The following is a 21,488-nucleotide window of genomic DNA, read 5'->3' as shown; positions in this document are numbered from 1 at the left end:
GAAATAAAATGTGTTCTACATATATCAGTGTGAATTTCACTCCCTATGCCTTTAAGAAAATGTAAAAAAGGACCAATATTCTACGCATGTTGTAATAGAGTCATAGAGATGTACAGCACGGAAACAGACCCTTTGGTCCAAACTTGTCCACGCCGACAAGATATCCCAAACCAATCTAGTCCCACCTACCAGTAACCGGCCCATATCCCTCCAAACCTTTCCTATTCATATACCCATCCAGATGTCTTTTAAATGTTGCAATTATACTAGCCTTCACCGCTTCCTCTGGCACCTCATTTCATACATGTACCACCCTCTGCATGAAAAGGTTGCCCCTTATGTCTCTTTTATATCTTTTCCCCTCTCACCCTAAACCTATGCCCTCTAGTTCTGGATGCCATCACCCCAGGAGAAAGACTTTGTCTATTTATCCTATCCATGCTCATGGTTTCATAAATCTCAGCCTCCAATGCTCCAGGGAAAACAGCCCTCGCCTATTCAACCTCTCCCAATAGCTCAAATCCTCCAAAGCTGGCAACATCCTTGTAGTCATGATTCAGAGATGTCGGTGTTGGACTGGGGTGTACAAAGTTAAAAATCACACAGCACCAGGTTATAGTCCAACAGGTTTAACTGGAAGCACACTAGCTTTCAGAGCGACGCTCCTTCATCAGGTGATTGTGGAGGGCTTGATCGTAACGCAGAATTTATAGCAAAAATTTGCAATGTGATGTAACTGAAACCATACATTGAAGAATTGATTGTCTGTTAAGCCTTTCATCTGTGAGAATATAGTGATAGTTTCACTTCTTTCATGTGTAAATCACAAAACCCATTTTTTTTAAACAAATTGCATTCTCAGGTTAGCTGTTAACAATGGTGATAGCCAGACAATACGTTCAAGGTGTTAGCCCCCTGTGTTCTCTGTCTATGACCTGATGTTTAGATTGATTCCAATCTAAAAAGTGAGATAACAGAGTTTTGCATAAATTCATGCAGTTTTTGAGCTCAGAGTTCTACATGAATGTATGCAGTTTTTGAGCAAAGTGCAATGCAACTCTGCAAGTACAAAAAAATTCACCACACACAATATATGTGTGCATGTGGGTCTTTGTCTGTCTGTATGTGTGTCTATCTGGGGTGGGGGTTGTGAGTGTGAGATAGAGTGTGTGTGTGTGTGTGTGTGTGTGTGTGTAGTGAGTGCAGAGTGTCTTAAGTCTGTGACGGGGTGCATGTGTGGGAGTGTGTGTGTCTCTGTGTGTACCCACAACAATCAACAGACAGGAGGGTTCACTCCCAGTTGGGGAACACTTCAGTGGTCCAGGACATTCAGCCTCGGACCTTCGGGTGACCATCCTCAAGGTGGACTTCGGGACAGGCAGCAGAGGAAAGTGGCTGAGCAGAGGCTGATAGCTAAGTTCGGTACCCATAGGGAGGTCCTCAACCCGGACCTTGGGTTCATGTCACATTACAGGTGATCACCATTGCTCAACACACACACGCACACACACACACACAGACACCCACAGACACCCACACACACCCTTATAGACACACACACTCCTACACATGAACCCCCTCACAGACTTAAGACACTCTGCACTCACTACACACACACACACACACACACACACACACACCCACCCACCCACTTTCTCACAACCCCCACCCCATACAGACACACACACAGACAGACAAAGACCCACATCACACATATATTGTGCGTGGTGAATTTTTTTGTACTTGCAGAGTTACATTGCACTTTGCTCAAAAACTGCATACATTCATGTAGAACTCTGAGCTCAAACACTGCATGAATTTATGCAAAAGTCTGTTATCTCACTTTTTAGATTAGAATCAATCTAAACATCAGGTCATAGACAGAGAACACAGGGGGCTAACACCTTGAACATATTGTCTGGCTATCACTATTGTTAACAACTAACCCAAGAATGCAACTTTTAAAAGAAAAGGTTTTGTGATTTACACATGAAAGAAGTGAAACGATCACTGTATTCTAACAGATGAAAGGCTTAACAGACAATCAATTTTTCAATGTAGAATTTCAGTTACATCACACTGCAAATTTTTGCTATAAATTCTGTGTTACGATCGAGCCCTCCACAATCACCTGATGAAGGAGCGTCGCTCCGAAAGCTAGTGTGCTTCCAATTAAACCTGTTGGACTATAACCTGGTGCTGTGTGATTTTTAACTTTGAACATCCTTGTAAACCTTTCCTGAACCCTTTCAAGTTTCACAACACCTTTCTGATAGGAAGGAAGAATTGCACACAATATTCCAAAAGTGGCCTAACCAATGTCCTGTACAGCCGCAACATGAACTCCCAACTCCTGTACTCAATACTCTGACCAATAAAGAAAAGCATACCAAACGCCTTTCTCTCTATCCTATCTACCTGCAATTCCACTTTCAAGGAGCTGTGGGAATTATTTTAGTGAACTGTTGAAGCTTTTCAGGCCTCCATAACTTCTACCATGCAAGAGGGACAAAATTAGGCAAAGCATTCCAGTTGAGGATCTTGCACAAATACAGAAAATGCTGGAGATATTAATCAGGTCTGACAGCATCCATAAAGAGAAATGAATCATTGACCCAAAAACCCAGGCCACTAATCCGGTTTCTCTGTTCATAGAAGTACTGTCTGACCATTTGAGTATATTTGGCATTTTTGTTTTTACATCAGATTTCCAGTATCTGGAGTATTTTGCTTTTGTTTTGTACAAGAACACTGCAGTTCTTTTAAGACTGGATCATAATTACACTTCATATCACTTTGGTTTTAATTTCAACAATTCATCCACGTTACACCTAGATTCTTCATTTATTCAAAAGGACATTAATTCTTAACATTTCCAGAAGATACAAACTTCCTGCCTGACTTATCTATGTATAAGGCAATATGTTTATCCACATTAAATAATAAGTGCCGACTACAAACCCACTCCCCTTTGTAAAGATTGCCATCCCTTTTCTCCTAATATCAATATACACACTCACATTGTCCAAAACATTTGTAATAAAAAAAGTTGAGAAGGGACAAAAAATAAAAGATGACTTTTAAAAGTTGTTTCAAAATTGAAACTATTAATGCTGATGCTCTCTGGGATTTATTGCCCACTACCTCTTCTGCTCAAATTCCTGATCTCAGGCCAGTCCCCATCCCAAATCTTACAAATGTTTCATGTGGTCGTACCTATTGATATTATTAAATACATCCTGATTGTAGTGTAAGCATAAACCCGGAGTCACTTTCTTTAAATTAAGCCACTTCCTTCAGCTTCCTGCTCATCTGTAATCCTGATATTTCAAGATAACATTGGAGTAGGGAGGCTCTATAATTTCGCAGTGCTAAATAGAAGTTAGTATTCTTCTTGAACAGCAACCTAACTGTTTTAACTTTGCATTCAGCTCTCACTTTTGATTGTTGATACTTCAAATTTGTGACCTATTTAAATTCAAAACTGGCTGCAACTTGGATGAAGGACTCATTAGGAAACTGCAGCCCAATGTCCAAATCAAACAACAGGATCACAACGTGTCGCAAAAATGTCATGCAAGGTTCAGATAAACTTATCCATAGTCATGGTATGCAACTTTTTTATTATATCTCATGGATAGAGGTTATCAATAAAAATGAGGCAAACAAATATATCAGTGTCCACACAGTCCCATGGACTAATGGGATAAGTGATGGGTATCAATACCAATTGTTTGTCTAATCTGTGAAAGGGATAGGTATTGCAATTTGTTAGGAGATCTTCTGTGACCTTGATTATTCCAGATCAGCACATCATTGATTGAGCTGTGGCTCTGAACTTGGTGATACCAGCACAGTTTCCCAAAGAAAAGCTGTATGACCAGTTTCTCATCCTCCACTGGTATGTCATATAACTCTAAAATCACATTACTGCAGTTATGATCCCAGCTAATGTTATTACGATACAAATCAAATCCCAAACAGGAACCAAGCTTGATAATTTTAGCTTGTTTAGGTTGTAATGTAATGTTCACTCATGCAATGCTGCAGATTTTGCATTCAGAATAAAACAGAACTTTATTGAAGGAATGTGGATAAAACAAAATAATCAAACTATGTACATAATTTTAAAGATTTTAAACAGACAGAAGTATAATCCTATTAATTTTAAAACACTCCTTTGTAGACTGAAAAGAGACAAATTAGCTTTTATATGTAGTACTTAAAACACCAATCCTAGTACAAACAGCACCCAAAACACTCAATACAGAAACCATTATCGCTGTACTCATCACCTCGGTAGATGTAAGCCACTTGGACTTCAATTTTTAAACTGGAACTGTGATACCTTCTTCCTAGAAGGATTATATATTTGAACTTTACTGTACTCATCTTAAATAACCATTTCCAGGTTTTTAATCCCAACACTTAGTCTTCAACTAATACTTACTTTTCAGTCCAAAAAGGTAATCTAATTCGCTTCTCAGGAGCGTTGCTCCATAAGCCATTGTATTCAAAGATCTTCAAAAGGATGAAAACAGTATCCAAAGTTAAAAGTGAATCAAAACATTTTTCTCTTTCAGAGGACACCTCCCACAGCCTTAAATAAAGATTCCAGAACAAACTAACAAACCATTTAAGACCCCGATATTTCCCATGTTGGATCCCAAATAATCCAAAATAAAAAGTCTATTAGTACACAATAATTCATTCTATAGCCTGATTTCAAAGCCTGTTTTCATTTTAAATAAAGAAATCACCACGGTTGCAGAAATACACGTTCACTGTTAACTTCAGATACAAAGGCAAAACAAACTTACAAGCTCAACCCTGGAAATCCAAGCTTACAACAACGAAAGAAAAAAATTATACAGTGCATTTAAATCCCAAAGTTTACAACCCATATGAAGGAAAATGTGAGATTTCATAGCTAGCCCATTAGGTTACCTGATCCCTCAACTGTTCCTGCCAGATCTGGTTAATACAGTTATGGCTTACTGGCCACTAGTCAATAACATATGACTTGATTTTGAGAAAAAGAAAGTATCATGTCTGGTAAGGCTGTAGATTGTTGCAATGGAGAGTGCATCTGCTATCATCTTTCCACAGGCATACACTGGTCACATCAGACAAAATTAAATCTTTGCAATCTTGGAGACATGCTTGTTGGTGCTTTCTGTTCCTGTAAAAATGGAGATCCATTTTTATGGCCTCTTTTAGACCAAGGATGTAATCTAAACTTCTCTCATAAGCCCATGTAACTGAGAAAGCCCATTCTCAGTCACGGCAAGCGTTTCTGTTTCTAATAATCATTATAATGCATAATAGTGAAGTCAGTGACATCTATCCAATTGCAAAATCTTATTGCTTTTCCATATGCTTTAATTAATACAATCCTTAATCTCTTTAGTTAAGTGCAAATGGGGGGGGGGGGGGGGGGGGGGCGCGGGATCTCCACTGACATTTTTCTTCCTCTTTAGAATTCATCAATTTGTGTGGTCTGAAACATCCCTTCAAACATCTGTCACTGTATCTCAACTAATCTATCCATTAACCTATTTTGCCAATTTTCTTTATACAATACTGCTTTCTTGCTCTCATGATTACCCTTATTTGATTTTAAAAGTACCATCTTAGATCCAATCTTTTCTCTCCCGCAAAATGAATGTAAAAGTCAATCATCTTATGGTTGCCAGAACTGTAAGGCTGTTGATTAATCCCATTGCAAAATATCAAATCTAACCTGTTCTCCAGAATGAGCTATTAATAGATAGCACAAGTAGAAATATATTATCAGTTCATCTCTAGTTCAAATGCTACATGCATTCAGATTCAAAGCCTTTAGTTTCATTCTTTTATTATTTTTGTGATCTCTAGCCTTATGGATTTGCTCTTAGGTACACGCTCTCTATTTGCTCCTGTTACATTCGGTTCATTATTTCCTATATTAATCTCTTTCCCTCTTGCCTTGTCTCTATACTTTGATTCAATAGGTCTTCCAAATTGATCTAGTGTCCAAACTATTTAGATTTAATTATGCAACTCATTACAACTTTGGTCTCAGCATGGCTCAGGTGTAAACTATCCCAATAGTGTAGAGCCTTTCCCAGTAATGCCAAAGCCCCACAAATCAAAACTTAATTCTACCACACAAAACCTTTAGCCAAATATTAATTTTATTTGCCCTATGTACACTGTTTATGTAACAATTATCTTCAGGATCCTGCTCCTTACTTTGGTGCCTATCTCTCTGTATTAACTGTGCAGAACCTCTTTCCTTATCCTGACAATGTCATTGGTACATACATGGACCACACAACTGGATTCACCTCACTACATTCCATTCCAGCTCTGAGCAAGTGTCGCAAACACTGGCAGCAAGCAGGCAATTCTGCATCTGGACTCTCAACTCAAATTCTTTTAAACAATATCTAGTGTCTCATTCTTTCCTCCAGGGAACAATGTCACTGTTGCCTTCCCAAATCTCTAGATTTTATCTAACCCTGCCTTAATAATGTTTAATAACTCTGCCTCCAATGCTTTCTGGGGAAGAGAATTCCATAATTAAAGAAGGGGGGGCAGGGCAGGGGTTGATTTTTAATTAACTCTCTTGCAAGCAATGCTCACTTACTTACTCTTTCCTTTTCAAGGAAAGTATAGAACCTCTTGCTTATATGTCTTTCTATTTCTTGCTGCTAGTTCCCTTTCATATTCTACCTTCTCCATTTTTAATCTTTTTAACTTTTTTATGGCCCTTTGTTTTCTGTCCAATCATGCCACTTATTCTTGTGGATTTGTTTTTCCAGTTGGACCTTATATTTAAGTTGCTTAATAAGCCACAAAATCTTCACCCTTCTCTTGGGGACTCTCCTGCTCACAGGAATGCACATTTTCTGAGTATTCCTGAAGTATCTCCTTAAATATCTACCACTTAATTTCTACTCACCTAACCCATGGCCTAATTCCACAATTCATTTTAGCTGCTCAGTCTCATGCCCTTATAAATATCCTTATTTAAGTTTAAACACTAGTCTTTGATCCAATCTTCTCTCCCTCAAACTGAATGTGATATTCTAACATATAATGATCACTACCATGTAGAGATTTGTCATTAATTCACACCATCTCAATACATATTATCAGATTTAATATTACCTAATCTGATTGGCTCCAGAAGTTGCTCCTCTAAAAAGTGTTCCAAAAATACCATATGATCTCATTATCCAGGTTTAACTTTGTCATTTCAATTTGCCAAATTTGTTTGTAGATTGAAATTATCCATATTATCACTGTGAGCTAAATTTTCCTATCAACTGAACAAAGTGGGGAATGGTAACTCATAAGAAAATATGGTGAGGTGGAAAAATAAAATTATTTAAAGGAAGAATTTAATTTTCCACTCAAGATTTAAACAGCGAGTTGGAAAATTTGCTCTTGAAGGGGGAAAGGCCCTTTTCCCAGGTACTTATATATCATTAGTACATAATCTTACTTAAATATTTCCTATTTCCCCATGCACTGTAAAGAAATTAGATGGCGACAATTCCTGACACAAAGATCAGAGCGGATTCTGGCAGCTCATGATTGCCCCTTGCTTCTCCGGGACCCCATTTGAGCAGCAGTCCCAAACATTTCAGGGCATGTTCCATGGGCAGTGATTCCCTGTAATCTCTATCCACAGAGGTTGCATTAGACATACACTGGCCTCACCACATCAGCACAACAAATCTCCAATCCATTGAGAATACAGTTTTCCAATTCAAAGCTGCACATTGGATCACACTATAGCTTGCATTGCATGGGAAGACATTGCACCTTATGCATCAGAACATAATGCATCTGAATGTTCTTTCATTTTCTTTCTTTGTGCACATCACTTCAGACTTGAATGCTCACAGCATTTCTGCTTTGCCTTTTTGCATTTTGCTCCTTCATTCAGAACTTAAAAGACTCTCAGTACTTTTTTGTTGCCTTGCCGTTTAGACAAAAAAGCGAGGCAGCTTATCAGCAATAATCAATTAAGGGAGTGTACATGCTCCTCTACAGCACCACGTTATATCAATATCAGACCGAAAGCACGAGCCAGCAGTTTACACCTCAAGCACATTTTATATTCTTCAACCAAATGGCTGTGTTTCAGATTCTAAAGGGTATGGTTGTTAGGGGGACTATCTCCAATCAAAGGGTCTTGTGACAGTTAATCAAGAGCATCAGATGATTTCAGCCAAGGGGCTTAGACAGTCAGTCATTTAGAAAGATCAATGTCAGGATTTGTATCATATTGGCCCACCCCCTGAACCAGAGTCAGTCTTGCAGGTACCACTGCAACCAGTTCAGGGATGTGCAGTAAGTCTGTTGGGGAGCTGCACAGAAATCAGTCAAAGGTGTCCATTTAAGTTGGCAATGTCAATCATGGGGGTCTGGTCAATGAAAGTCAAGGGAACTATTAGGGAGCAATGCAGTGGGAGGGAAGTTGGGGAAGTCAATTGTGAGGCTTGGAGGCAGAATGTTTGGCCACAGAAGGGCAATAATTTTGATAGAAGACAACTCAATATATAAACAAGGGAGATGATCGTACAATGGAGGATATGGATATTTCAGGGAAGGGATATTCAATGAAGGTTACAGTGCACTGATAAGCTATAGCGCTGATGTTAGGGAGTAATGTTGGGAGGTGAAGATTTAAATGAAAAAATAGGAACGTGTGGAAACTCAATGCTGATGGAGTTGACAGGCACTGCAAGGGAGAAAGGAGCATGAAAGTTTGCGAGGAGCCTTGATTACCAGGTGGAGCCATTACACATTTTACCAAGCACCACTTGTGCGCCTTCCACCCTCATTCAAATCACAAATGCACAATGGAAATAGAAAATGGTTGCTGCCGCACCCAGAATAGGCAGAGTAAATGCTTCCCCTCCCTCCCCAATCTGCACATGGAAGTTCTATTTTTAAACGATGAGAGGACCTTCAAGGGTCAATTGCATTAATTAAGCATTTACAGAATACAGGCTGAAGACATATAAAACCAAAGTTCTGCAGATGCTGTAAATCTGAAATACAAACAGAAAATGCTAGAGAAACTTAGCAGGTCCAACTGCATCTATAGAGACAGAAAGAGTTAATTTGAGAAGGGAGGACTCTTCGTTGGAACTGAAAGGCATTGGAAAATAATAGCTTATAGTTCAAAAATGGAGGGAGGAAGAATGAGTAGAACAGATGGTGACAATGCCAAGAGCAAAAGACAAGGGAGTGCTAATGGTGATGTTGATAGGTAAAAAGTGTGAAAAGAATAATATTTGACCACTCTGTTGATAGCAAAGCTAATAAAGGGCACAAACAAAACGTCAGTAGAGTTAGAGGAAGGGAACTGTAATTAGGTTTTGACTATAAAATGCAGAGATTTTGATTATAAATCTGGGAAGCAGGTTTTCACTGGCTTCCCTGGGTGCAGGGCATTATAAACTGTACACATCTTGCATTAAGAGCACAATATACTTTAAAGGAATAGACTTCCATCCCATTAATGTACAAGTCATCTGGGTGATCATCAGTATCACATCTCAGAAGTCTGCACCAGGTGCCCGGGAAGCTGCCAAATGTCCACATATCTTTTAGAACCTTTACGTTCCTGATTAGAATCATTGGCCAGATCATAAAATGTTCAGTACAGAAAAGGCCCTTCAGCCATCAATTCTGAACTTCCACAATACACTAAATCTATATGAATCCCACTTTCCAGCACTAGGCCCATATCCTGGACTGTTAGGACATTTCAACTGCTCATCCAAGTACTTTTTAAAGATCATGAAGTTACTTGGCTCAATAATCCTCCCAAGCAGTGTATTCGAGACACCCACCATCGAGTAAAAACATTCTCCTCAAATCGCCTCTGAATCTCCTGCCTTTCACTTTAAAATTATGCTTCCCTATTATTGACCGTTTGATTAAGGTAAACAGCTGCTTCCGATTCACCATGCTCATGCCCCTGAATTTCATGCACTTCTATCAGGTCCACCCTCAACCTTCTCTTACTCCAAAGAAAACAAGCTTTAAAAAAAAGCTTATCCAGACTCTCCTCATTGCTAAAGTGCTCCATCCCAAACAATAACCCAATGAATTTCCTCTGCACCCCTTTAGACCAAAAGTGCAAACAGTACTCCAGCTGGTGATGTAACAAAACAGCGACAACAGAACCTCGTTGCGCGTATAATCTAGGCTCAACTGATAAAGACAAGTGTGCTATTCTTAACTACTGGATTAGTGGTGCTGGAAGAGCACAGCAGTTCAGGCAGCATCCAACGAGCAGCGAAATCAACGTTTCGGGCAAAAGCCCTTCATCAGGAATAAAGGCAGTGAGCCTGAAGCGTGGAGAGATAAGCTAGAGGAGGGTGGGGGTGGGGAGAGAGTAGCATAGAGTACAATGGGTGAGTGGGGGAGGAGATGAAGGTGATAGGTCAAGTAGGAGAGGGTGGAGTGGATAGGTGGAAAAGAAGATAGGCAGGTCGGACAAGTCAAGGAGACAGTAACTGAGCTGAAAGTTTGAAACTAGGATGAGGTAGGGGAAGGGGAAATGAGGAAGCTGTTGAAGTCCACATTGATGCCCTGGGGTTGAAGTGTTCCGAGGCGGAAGATGAGGCGTTCTTCCTCCAGGCGTCTGGTGGTGAGGGAGCGGCGGTGAAGGAGGCCCAGGACCTCCATGTCCTCGGCAGAGTGGGAGGGGGAATTGAAATGTTGGGCCACGGGGCGGTTTGGTTGATTGGTGCGGGTGTCTCGGAGATGTTCCCTAAAGCGCTCTGCTAGGAGGCGCCCAGTCTCCCCAATGTAGAGGAGACCACATCGGGAGCAACGGATACAATAAATGATATTGGTGGATGTGCAGATGAAACTTTGATGGATGTGGAAGGCTCCTTTAGGGCCTTGGATAGAGGTGAGGGAGGTGGTGTGGGCACAGGTTTTACAGTTCCTGCGGTGGCAGGGGAAAGTGCCAGAATGGGAGGGTGGGTCGTAGGGGGGTGTGGACCTGACCAGGTAGTCACGGAGGGAACGGTCTTTGCGGAAGGCGGAAAGGGGTGGGGAGGGAAATATATCCCTGGTGGTAGGGTCTTTTTGGAGGTGGCGGAAATGTCGGTGGATGATTTGGTTGATGCGAAGGTTTGTAGGGTGGAAGGTGAGCACCAGGGGCGTTCTGTCCTTGTTACGGTTGGAGGGGTGGGGTCTGATGGCGGAGGTGCGGGATGTGGACGAGATGCGTTGGAGGGCATCTTTAACCACGTGGGAAGGGAAATTGCGGTCTCTAAAGAAGGAGGCCATCTGGTGTGTCCTATGGTGGAACTGGTTCTCCTGGGAGCAGATACGGCGGAGGCGGAGAAATTGGGAATATGGGATGGTATTTTTGCAAGAGATAGGGTGGGAAGAGGTGTAATCCAGGTAGCTATGGGAGTCAGTGGGTTTGTAAAAAATGTCAGTGTCAAGTCGGTCGTCACTAATGGAGATGGAGAGGTCCAAGAAGGGGAGCGAGGTGTCAGAGAGAGTCCAGGTAAATTTAAGGTCAGGGTGGAATGTGTTGGTGAAGTTGATGAATTGCTCAACCTCCTCGTGGGAGCACGAGGTGGCGCCAATGCAATCATCAATGTAGCGGAGGAAGAGGTGGGGAGTGGTGCCGGTGTAATTACGGAAGATCAACTGTTCTACATAGCCAACAAAGAGACAGGCATAGCTGGGGCCCATACATGTGCCCATGACTACGCCTTTGGTCTGGAGGAAGTGGGAGGATTCAAAGGAGAAATTGTTAAGGGTGAGGACCAGTTCGGCCAAACGAATGAGAGTGTCAGTGGAAGGGTACTGTTGGGGACGTCTGGAGAGGAAAAAACGGAGGGCTTGGAGGCCCTGGTCATGGCGAATGGAGGTGTAGAGGGATTGGATATCCATGGTGAAGATAAGGCATTGGGGGCCGGGGAAACGGAAGTCTTGGAGGAGGTGGAGGGCGTGGGTGGTGTCTCGAACGTATGTGGGGAGTTCCTGGACTAGGGGGGATAGGACAATATCAAGGTAGGTAGAGATGAGTTCAGTGGTGCAGGAGCATGCTGAGACAATGGGTCGGCCAGGGTGGTCAGGCTTGTGGATCTTGAGAAGGAGGTAGAACCGGGCAGTGCGGGGTTCCCGGACTATGAGGTTGGAAGCTGTGGGTGGGAGATCTCCTGAGGTGATGAGGTTCTGTATGGTCTGGGAGATAATGGTTTGGTGATGGGGGGTGGGGTCATGGTCGAGGGAGCAGTAGGAAGAGGTGTCCTCGAGTTGGCGTTTGGCTTCAGCGGTGTAGAGGTCAGTGCGCCAGACTACCACTGCGCCCCCTTTATCCGCTGGCTTGATGGTGAGGTTGGGATTGGAGCAGAGGGATTGGAGGGCTGCGCGTTGTGAGGGTGAGAGGTTGGAGTGGGGGAGGGGGGACGACAGGTTGAGGCGGTTAATGTCCCGACGGCAGTTGGAAATGAAGAGGTCGAGGGCAGGTTATAGGCCAGTGCGGGGTGTCCAGGTGGATGCAGTGTGTTGGAGGTGGGCAAAGGGGTCCTCGGAAGGTGGGCGGGAGTCCTGATTGTGAAAGTAAGCTTGGAGGCGGAGGCGACGGAAGAATTGTTCGATGTCACATCGTGTATTAAATTCATTGATGCGTGGACGGAGGGGGATGAAGGTGAGTCCTTTGCTGAGGACTGCTCGTTCGTCCTCAGTGAGTGGGAGGTCTGGAGGGATGGTGAAAACTCGGCAGGGCCGGGAGCTGGGATCTGGTGTGGTTGTGGAGCTGGGAGCGGGGTCGGAGCCAGTACCTGGAGTGGGTGTGATGGTGGGGGGAATGGGGGTGGAGGCATGAGCTGGGGTGATGTTGCCCTCGGGATTCTGGGGTGTGGGGATAGTGACAGTGGGGTCTGTGGGGGGCGTGTCAGCAGAATGCAGGTGAGTGGCGCTGGTGGAGGCGGAAGTGGTGGTGATCATGGCAGTAGGGGTGGCGTGAGTCACTGAGCATGTGGCATCAGCGATGATGTGAGGGCCGGAAGTGGCTGTGGGAGTGGCCATGATGTGGGCGGAAGTGACATCATCACTCAGCATGGGGGTGGTAGCTGCGTCAGCCGCATGGCTAATGGTGTTTCCGAGGCCAGGGGAATCTTCTGGAATGTTTGAGGAGCGCTGGTTATGGAGGTGGGTGGATAAAAGTTTGTTGTACTTACAGTTTTTGATGTTTGAGATGGAATTGAAATACTGTTTGTTGAGAGTATGAATTCTCCTGAGGATGTAGTACAGAGTGGGTCCTTTGCAATTCTGAGAGAGTGTGGCCCTCAGCTGAGGCAGGGATGACTGGAGAGAGGTTAGGTGACGGCGCATTGCTGCAAGCGTGGAGCGGAGGATCCTGAAGGAGAACTGTTGCTGGTGTTTTTGAATCTGTAGTCTGTACTGTTTGTCCTGTTCGGGTCCGAACTCTGCTGGTTTAAAGGTGGTCTGGAGTCCGTGTGGGATGAGTTGGTTCCGGAGGCATGCACTGAGGAAGCAAATGTGGCTGTGGTACCGAGTTTGTTTCACAACATGGTTGAAGAGCTTCAGAGCAGAGGAAATGACCTGGGAGTTGCAGTGGGAGAGGGACTCCCTGAGATTCTTGTAGAGAGAGGAGGAAAACTTCTTCAAGGCAGGCATGCTTAACTACTCTATTAACTTGCAATGCAACCTTCGGAGATTTATAGACAAACAGCCCAATATCCCTCTGTTCCTTGGTTATTCCTAGTGTCCTGCCATTCATTGAGTTCATCCTTGACTTGTTACTTCTTCCAAAGTGCATTATCTCATACTTATCAGGATTAAGTTACATCTGCCACTGACTTGCACAACTGACCATTTCAAATCTCCTGTAACCTAAGACCTCCTTTCTCACTGTCAACCAGCATGCCAGTCTTTGCATCAACCACAAATATACTTATCATTCTGCCTAGTCTACATTCTCATTTTCATAGTTTACAATAAGAGATCCAGCACTGATCCATGTTGAATGGCATTGGACACTGGCCTCTAGTCACACAAATAGCTTTCTACCACTACCCTTTGCTCCCTGTCACTAAGTCAATTTTAGAGGGCTAGCTGGAAAGGTGAAATTCAAAACATGAGCAAGTCAAGTATTTGTCTTATTGAATGGCAGAGCAAGCTCAAGTGGCCAAATGGTAAATTTTACTTCTATTTTGTACATTGTTTGGTTGTGTCAGTTTCTTCCAACATACCCCACAACACTGTTGTTCCTACTTTATTGCCACAATTACATTAAATGGGAAGATTCCTGATGAAGGGGTTATGCCTGAAATGTCGTTTCTCCTGCTCCTTGAATGCTGCCTGACCTGCTGTGCTTTTCCAGCATCTCACACTCGATTCTGATCTCCGGCACATGCAGTCCTTACTTTCTCCAAGTAATCCAGAGACCGAGACTAATGCTTTAGGTTCAAACTCTACTCTGCAGCTGGTGGAATTAAATTCAATTATTAAAATCTGGAATTGAAAGCTAGTTTCAGTGGAAATCATGAAACGTTCATCAATTGGTGGAAAAGAAATCTATTGGGTTTGTGAATAAAATCTGCTGTACTTACCCAGACTAGTCAATGTGTTATCTCAATTTCATAGTTAACTCTTAATTGACTTCTGAAAGAGTCTGGCAAGTCATTCAGTTCAAGACTAATAAAAGGTAACATAGGCTGGCTTTGCCAGTAACACCCACATCTCATGAAAAAGAATAAAGACGACAAAAAAATAAGCTCACAGCCTGTCAGAGATCACGGGATATTCTCTAGTGAGGACATTCTCTAGTGGAGAACAGGAAAATTGGTTCAATTCAACACAAAGAACACACTGGTCGACTGGGTGTGTGGTTGACAGCAAGTTACCTATTTTACCACTTACCTAGGGAAGGGTTGGCATTACGTTCTAAATCAAAAAGTGGCAGATGGTATCACCCAGTGACCAGTGAGGTAGACTTGATCGAGGTTTATAAAATCATGATGGGGCAAATGGGTAAATAGACAGGGTCTTTTCCCTGGGGCAGCAGAGTCCAAAACTAGAGGTCATAGGTTCAAAGTAAGAGCAGAAAGATTCTAAAGGAACCTAAGGGACAACTTTTTCATGCAAAGGATGGTGCGTGTATGGAATGAGCTGCCAGAGGAAGTAATGGAGGCTGGTACAATTACAACATTTAAATGGCATCTGGATGGATTTATGAATAGGAAGGGTTTAGGTGGATAAGATCTAAATCAATAGACAATAAACAATAGATGCAGGAGTAGGCCATTCAGCCCTTCGAGCCTGCACCACCATTCAATATGATCATGGCTGATCTTTCCCAATCAGTATCCTGTTCCAGCCTTATCTCCATAACCCTTGACTCCACTATCTTTAAGAGCTCTATCCAATTCTTTCTTAAATGAATCCAGAGACTGGGCCTCCACTGCCCTCTGGGGCAGAGCATTCCACACAGCCACCACTCTCTGGGTGAAGATTTTCTCCTCATCTCTGTCCTAAATGGTCTACCCCGTATTTTTAAGTTGTGTCCTCTGGTTCGGCACTCCCCCATCAGTGGAAATATGTTTCCTCCTGCCAGAGTGTCCAATCCTTTCATAATCCTATACGTTTCAATCAGATCCCCTCTCAGTCTTCTAAACTCAAGGGTATACAAGCCCAGTCGCTTCAGTCTTTCCGTGTAAGGCAATCCTGCCATTCCAGGAATTGACCTTGTGAACCTACGCTGCACTCCCTCAATAGCCAGAATGTCTTTCCTCAAATTTGGAGACCAGAACTGCTCACAGTACTCCAGGTGTGGTCTCACCAGGGCCCTGTACAGCTGCAGAAGCACCTCTTTGCTTCTATACTCAATTCCTCTTGTTATGAAGGCCAGCATGCTATTAGCCTTCTTCACGACCTGCTGTACCTGCATGCTTGCCTTCATTGACTGGTGGACAAGAACACCCAGATCTCTCTGAACAGCCCCTTTACCTAATTTGATACCATTGAGGTAGTAATCTGCCTTCCTGTTCTTGCCACCAAAGTGGATAACCAGACATTTATCCACATTAAACTGCATCTGCCATGCCCACTCACCTAACTTGTCCAGGTCACCCTGTAATCTCCTAACATCCTCATCACATTTCACCCTACCACCCAGCTTTATATCATCAGCAAATTTGCTAATGTTATTGCTGATACCATCTTCTATGTCATTTACATATATTGTAAAAAGCTGCGGTCCCAGCACGGATCCCTGCGAAACCCCACTGGTCACTGCCTGCCATTCCGAAATGGAGCCGTTAATCATTACCCTTTGTTTCCTATTAGCCAACCAATTCTCTATCCAATCTAGTACTTTGCCCCCAATACCGTGCGCCCTAATTTTACTCACTAACCTCTTGTGTGGGACTTTATCAAAAGCTTTCTGAAAGTCCAGGTACACTACATCCACTGGATCTCCCTCGTCCATCTTCCGAGTTACATCCTCAAAAAATTCAAGAAGATTAGTCAAGCATGATTTCCCCTTCATAAATCCATGCTGACTCTGTCCTATCCTGTTACTATTATCCAGATGTGCCATCATTTCATCCTTTATAATAGACTCCAGCATCTTTCCCACCACTGAGGTCAGACTAACTGGTCTATAATTTCCTGCTTTCTCCTGCCCACCCTTCTTAAAAAGTGGCACAACATTAGCCGCCCTCCAATCCTCAGGAACCGACCCCGATTCTATTGAACTCTGGAAAATAATCACCAGAGCATCCACGATTTCCTGAGCCACCTCCTTCAGTACCCTGGGATGCAGGCCATCGCGTCCCAGAAACTTATTAACCTTCAGACCTAACAGTCTCTCCAACACCAAATCCTGGCAAATATAAATTCCCTTAAGTTCAGGTCCTTCAGCCACTGTTACCTCAGGGAGATTGCTTGAGTCTTCCCCAGTGAACACAGATCTGAAGTACCCATTTAATTCCTCTGCCATTTCTTTGTTTCCAGTAATATATTCCCCTGTTTCTGTCCTCAAGGGCCCAATTTTTGTCCTAACCATTTTTTTGCCTTGGACATACCTAAAAAAGCTTTTACTATCCTCCTTTATAGTCTTGGCCAGTTTACCTTCGTACCTCACTTTTTCTCTGCGTATTTCCTTCTTACTAATCCTCTTGAGTTTAGAAGATTAAGGGGAGATCTAATAGAGACGTACAAAATAATACATGGCTTTGAAAAGGTGGATGCTAGAAAATTGTTTCTGTTAGGCGAGGAGACTAGGACCCGTGGACACAGCCTTAGAATTAGAGGGGGTCATTTCAGAACGGAAATGCGGAGACATTTCTTCAGCCAGAGAGTGGTGGGCCTGTGGAATTCATTGCCACGGAGTGCAGTGGAAGCCGGGACGCTAAATGTCTTCAAGGCCGAGATTGATAGGTTCTTGTTGTCTAGAGGAATTAAGGGCTACGGGGAGAATGCTGGCAAGTGGAGCTGAAATGCGCATCAGCCATGATTGAATGGCGGAGTGGACTCGATGGGCCGAATGGCCTTACTTCCACTCCTATGTCTTATGGTCTTATGGTCTTATGGTTGTTCGTTAAAAGCTTCCCTGTCCTCAGTTTTCCCACTTATATTCGCTCAGTTATACTTTTTCTCTTTTAACTTGGCAAATGGGACTAGATTTATTTAGGATATCTAGGTGAGTTGAACAGAAGTCTGTTTCCATGCTGTACATCTCTATGACCTCTCACCTCTTCTTGACAATGCTAATTAGATATCATTCCTCATTATGTTTCCACAAGTTTTTGTTGATGTCGTGATGAAAGGTGTGAGATTTCTATATATTTTACTGTCACTTCCTTTTGAGTTTGGATTTTTTAAAATGATTTGTGGAAAATGGGTTATGCCTATCTGAAGATGTTAACTGTTAACCCTAATAATTTCTGCATTCATTGCTGTATGATGTCTTTTGAACAACTAGTCTGAATATTTTAGAATTGTTTATGAGCAAACAATGTAGTGTATAAGGTTTTAGTAGAAGATTATGGACTTTTTTGGATGTGGGGAAATACCTAAAGCATGGAAAACAGCAATTTATTTTCAGTTTAGGGAGTTTTACAGAGTTCTTTACACAGCCAGCTTTAGCTAAGAAGTTGCTCCTGTGATAGGAAGGTAATATAAAGATTCGTTATCTCAGTGTAAGAAGTTTAGTTTAAATTTTCAGATCAGAAATACTTGATTAAAACTCCAAAGTGATCTGTAAAATAAGAAAGTTTAAACTCAGTTATATGAACAGGTTGGGCTGGAAAGAAAAGACAGATGTTCAGCCAAGATCATAGAATGGGGGACCAAGCTTGAAAAATAATTTGATCTAATCTTGGTTCTACATATATTCTTAAACCAGAACAGAATCTTAAAATATAAGCCAGACCATTGGGACAGAAATGAAGAACTCTTTCTCCACATAATCTAGACACATGGACCCATCCTACCCAGAGGCTATAGATGCTGGATCAATTGAAATGTTCAAGACTAAGGTTGATTGTCCTGAAATATTAGCTTGTTTCAATTTATGAATATGTTCTAATCAATCTATTCAAAGATGTTATTACACACCTTTGGAGTAGCTGGGACTTGAACCCAGGACTTCCTGGTTCAGAAGTAGGGCCACTACCACTGCACCAACAAGATCCTTTTCTGAGTCCATGGATGCTACCTGAAAAACTGAATATTTCCAGAATATTTCATTTATATTTCAGATTTCCAGAACCTGTAGTATTTTATTTGTGTGTTGACATTGTGTTAAGGATATTAATAGATATAGAGTAAAGACAAGTTCACAGAATTGACACAGATTCCGCTATAATCTCACTGAAAAAAAACATGCTTAAGAAGTTGAATGGTCAAGTTCTGTTCCGATGTAAATAAAAACCTGAAGAACTGTGGATGCTGGAAATCCAAAACAAAAAACACAGAAATTGCTGGGATAACTCAGCAGATCTGGCAGCTTCTATGTTTTCAATTAGTTTTCAATGCAATTTGTTTTTGTTTCTGTTCCTATGTATTGCATTCTGAACTCTGTTTCTCTGATTTTGGCTTAAGATTTTCCCTTCTTTACTCTTAGCTGACCATTATACCTACAATTACCTAAGCATTAACACCTCCCTCTTCACTTTTTAAAGTCAACATAAATTCACTTCTTAGCCAAAACTTTTTCCTAATATCTCATCAGACTAGCCCTGACTGTATATTTTTTAAAATCACATCTTCTTTAAAAAGTCTTAAGAGGTTTCCCTACTTTAAAAACATTACATAAATGCAATTGTAGTTTGATTATTCTTAAAATACTTTGGAATTTTACCTCCAAGTCAATCCTTGTGCAACTCTCCATCCACAATATGATTTCTGGAGGATTTAACTGTTCGTATATTGAATTTTGTTTTCAATGAAGTTGTTCCACATGCTACTTAAGGAGTGAGCAGGAACCGCGGTTAAGAAAAACACACGCAAAAGAAAGTAAATGATGTCCGATGAGAGAAAAATGAAACAACTTTTCTTCGCCCTAAAGTTCTTCCTTTTCAACACACCCTGTGACACATATACCTCTCCTCTGATGGCTTAAGGAGGGACTAAACGTGCCACACATTAGAGCGCAGAGGCACCTTGGTACAATCAGCTGAACCTCGGCAAGAAGTGTCTTAGTGCGCAGCAACAGTGTTCTATAATTCAAAATTACATTTTAGTCTAAATGTCTAAAGGACAGCATTTACGGCTGTAAACTTCCCCATCGGGTCTCAGGGAGATTACACGGGCGACTGTCGCCTTGCCGCCGGTGGAGGGGTGTCAGAGCCGTGAGAATCAGTCACCGTTGATTGGGATCACCCACAGAGCTGAATAGCCGCTTTGACATTTTCTCCCGAAGGATGACATATACGGCGGGTACCTCACCAAGAGAGCGGGAGACAAGATCAGCTTTTTTTTGGGTGAGGGGGCGGGAGAAACTAACCGAAAAGGTCACCCCCACCTCTTGATTCTAAACGGCGAGCGGGGGCCATTTGAATTTCAGCCCGGCTCCCCGAAAATCTAACGAATTATCTCTCTCTGTTTGACAGATGCCGAGTAAAGTGACAGCGATCCCTCCTGACAGGCTGCTGTTCAAACCGACCGCCGCTTTGGTTCTCCCCCCGCAAAAGAGAATCTAACTCCCTGTTTTCGGGCAGAAAAAAAAAGTGTATACAGAGATGATACGTGTTTATGTTTTAAAAAGAAACGAGCTGGACTCCGTTCAGATTTGAACGGTCGTACTCACCCAGTTTGAGCGACGCCCTTCACCTCCGCCATCCCCCTCCTCGCTCGAGCACCTCCCACGCGACCAGTCGCTCCGCCTCCGCCAGGTGCGGCACGATCCCGCAACAAGAGCTCGAGCTGCTTCGGCCGACCCCCCCTTCGTCAGACCGCACGTGCCCTTCCGTTGGTCTCGAGCTCTTCCTGCGCGGAGAGGGAGCCGAGAGAAGTGAGCTCGGGGAGGGGAGGGGGAATAAAGGAGGCCGGACCCGCACCTGTTGCTGGAGGAGGGAAACGGTGAAAGGAGGTGGGGGAAGGATGGCGATCACCGAGAAGGGAACGTCCGATTGGGATTTACTAAAAAAAAACTGCAGAAATACAGAGGGAATGAATACCATTTAAAAAGAAAAATGAAAAGTCATAATCCTGGCAGAGAGTGAAATAAAAAAAATCAAGGCGCCGCTCTCAATTTTTAAATCTGGAGTGGGTGGGGAGGTCTAGAATTGAGGGGGTGGTCTTTCAAACGTCGGCGATAACGAAACTAACGCAAGTTTGAGAAATGTCTCGCCGCAACGGGAAAAACAAGTGTTCGAACACATGGGGAGTTTAAGAAACACACACTTGGGGGGGGAAGTGTTCGTTTTCACAATGAAATACTCACAGGAGGGGGGTTATGAAGCTGGATAACCGACCGGACTGTCACCTGGAACGGTTGCCTTGCCAACCACGACAACAGGTACCGCAGTGACGTGGCGCGTGTCGTCTGTCAGTGTGTCAGCAGCAGCAGCTGCATCTGCAGCTGTGGGACATCTTTCCAGCGCTGCACTGGCGGCGGCGCCGCGTAAAACCCTCCGGACTTTTTCGGGTTTGCTGGTGCAATCTCCAGTACGTGGTTCGTCCTGCCCGCACTTGAATTCAGAGCAGTCGGTCCCCCCGAAACGTCGATTTCGCTGCTCGTTGGATGCTGCCTGAACTGCTGTGCTCTTCCAGCACCACTAATCCAAAGACTTGGCCGAGAGAGAGAGAGGTCTTAAAAAGGAGGGCGGGGAGGTGGGTGATGGTGGAGCGAAGAGACAGAGAGGCTGAGGGAGCGCAGTTCCAGAATTTGGTGCCGAGGAATCTCAAACCAAATTGTTGGGAAATCAACATCGTCTCTTGCGTGTGCACTGAGGTCCCAGCTGCAGTCTTCCAGTTGT

General features: G+C 43.1%; 1 protein-coding gene across 4 annotated transcripts in view; it reads right to left on the bottom strand.

The window, feature by feature from the left end:
• Positions 1-21,019, bottom strand: part of gra (granulito) — a 97,735-nt gene extending 76,716 nt beyond the window's left edge. For 3 of the 4 annotated variants that reach the window (XR_011960586.1, XM_072569553.1, XM_072569555.1), the window contains exons 1-2: positions 20,954-21,019; positions 20,318-20,496 (exon numbers count right to left, since the gene is read on the bottom strand). Coding sequence is in view for 3 of the 4 variants with exons in the window: in XM_072569553.1 (XP_072425654.1) it covers positions 20,318-20,349 (32 nt within the window). In the remaining variant the exon portion in view is untranslated. Of the gene's footprint in view, positions 1-20,317; positions 20,655-20,953 lie in introns of those variants that run through there. The other variant, XM_072569554.1, reaches the window with a different exon arrangement.
• Positions 21,020-21,488: the final 469 nt, after the last annotated feature.

The sequence above is a fragment of the Chiloscyllium punctatum genome, chromosome 5 (assembly GCF_047496795.1).
Source record: "Chiloscyllium punctatum isolate Juve2018m chromosome 5, sChiPun1.3, whole genome shotgun sequence".
NCBI classification, from domain to species: Eukaryota; Metazoa; Chordata; class Chondrichthyes; order Orectolobiformes; family Hemiscylliidae; genus Chiloscyllium; species Chiloscyllium punctatum.
The sequence above is the reverse complement of the archived record's forward strand: the minus strand, read 5'-3'. Positions and strand labels throughout refer to the sequence as shown.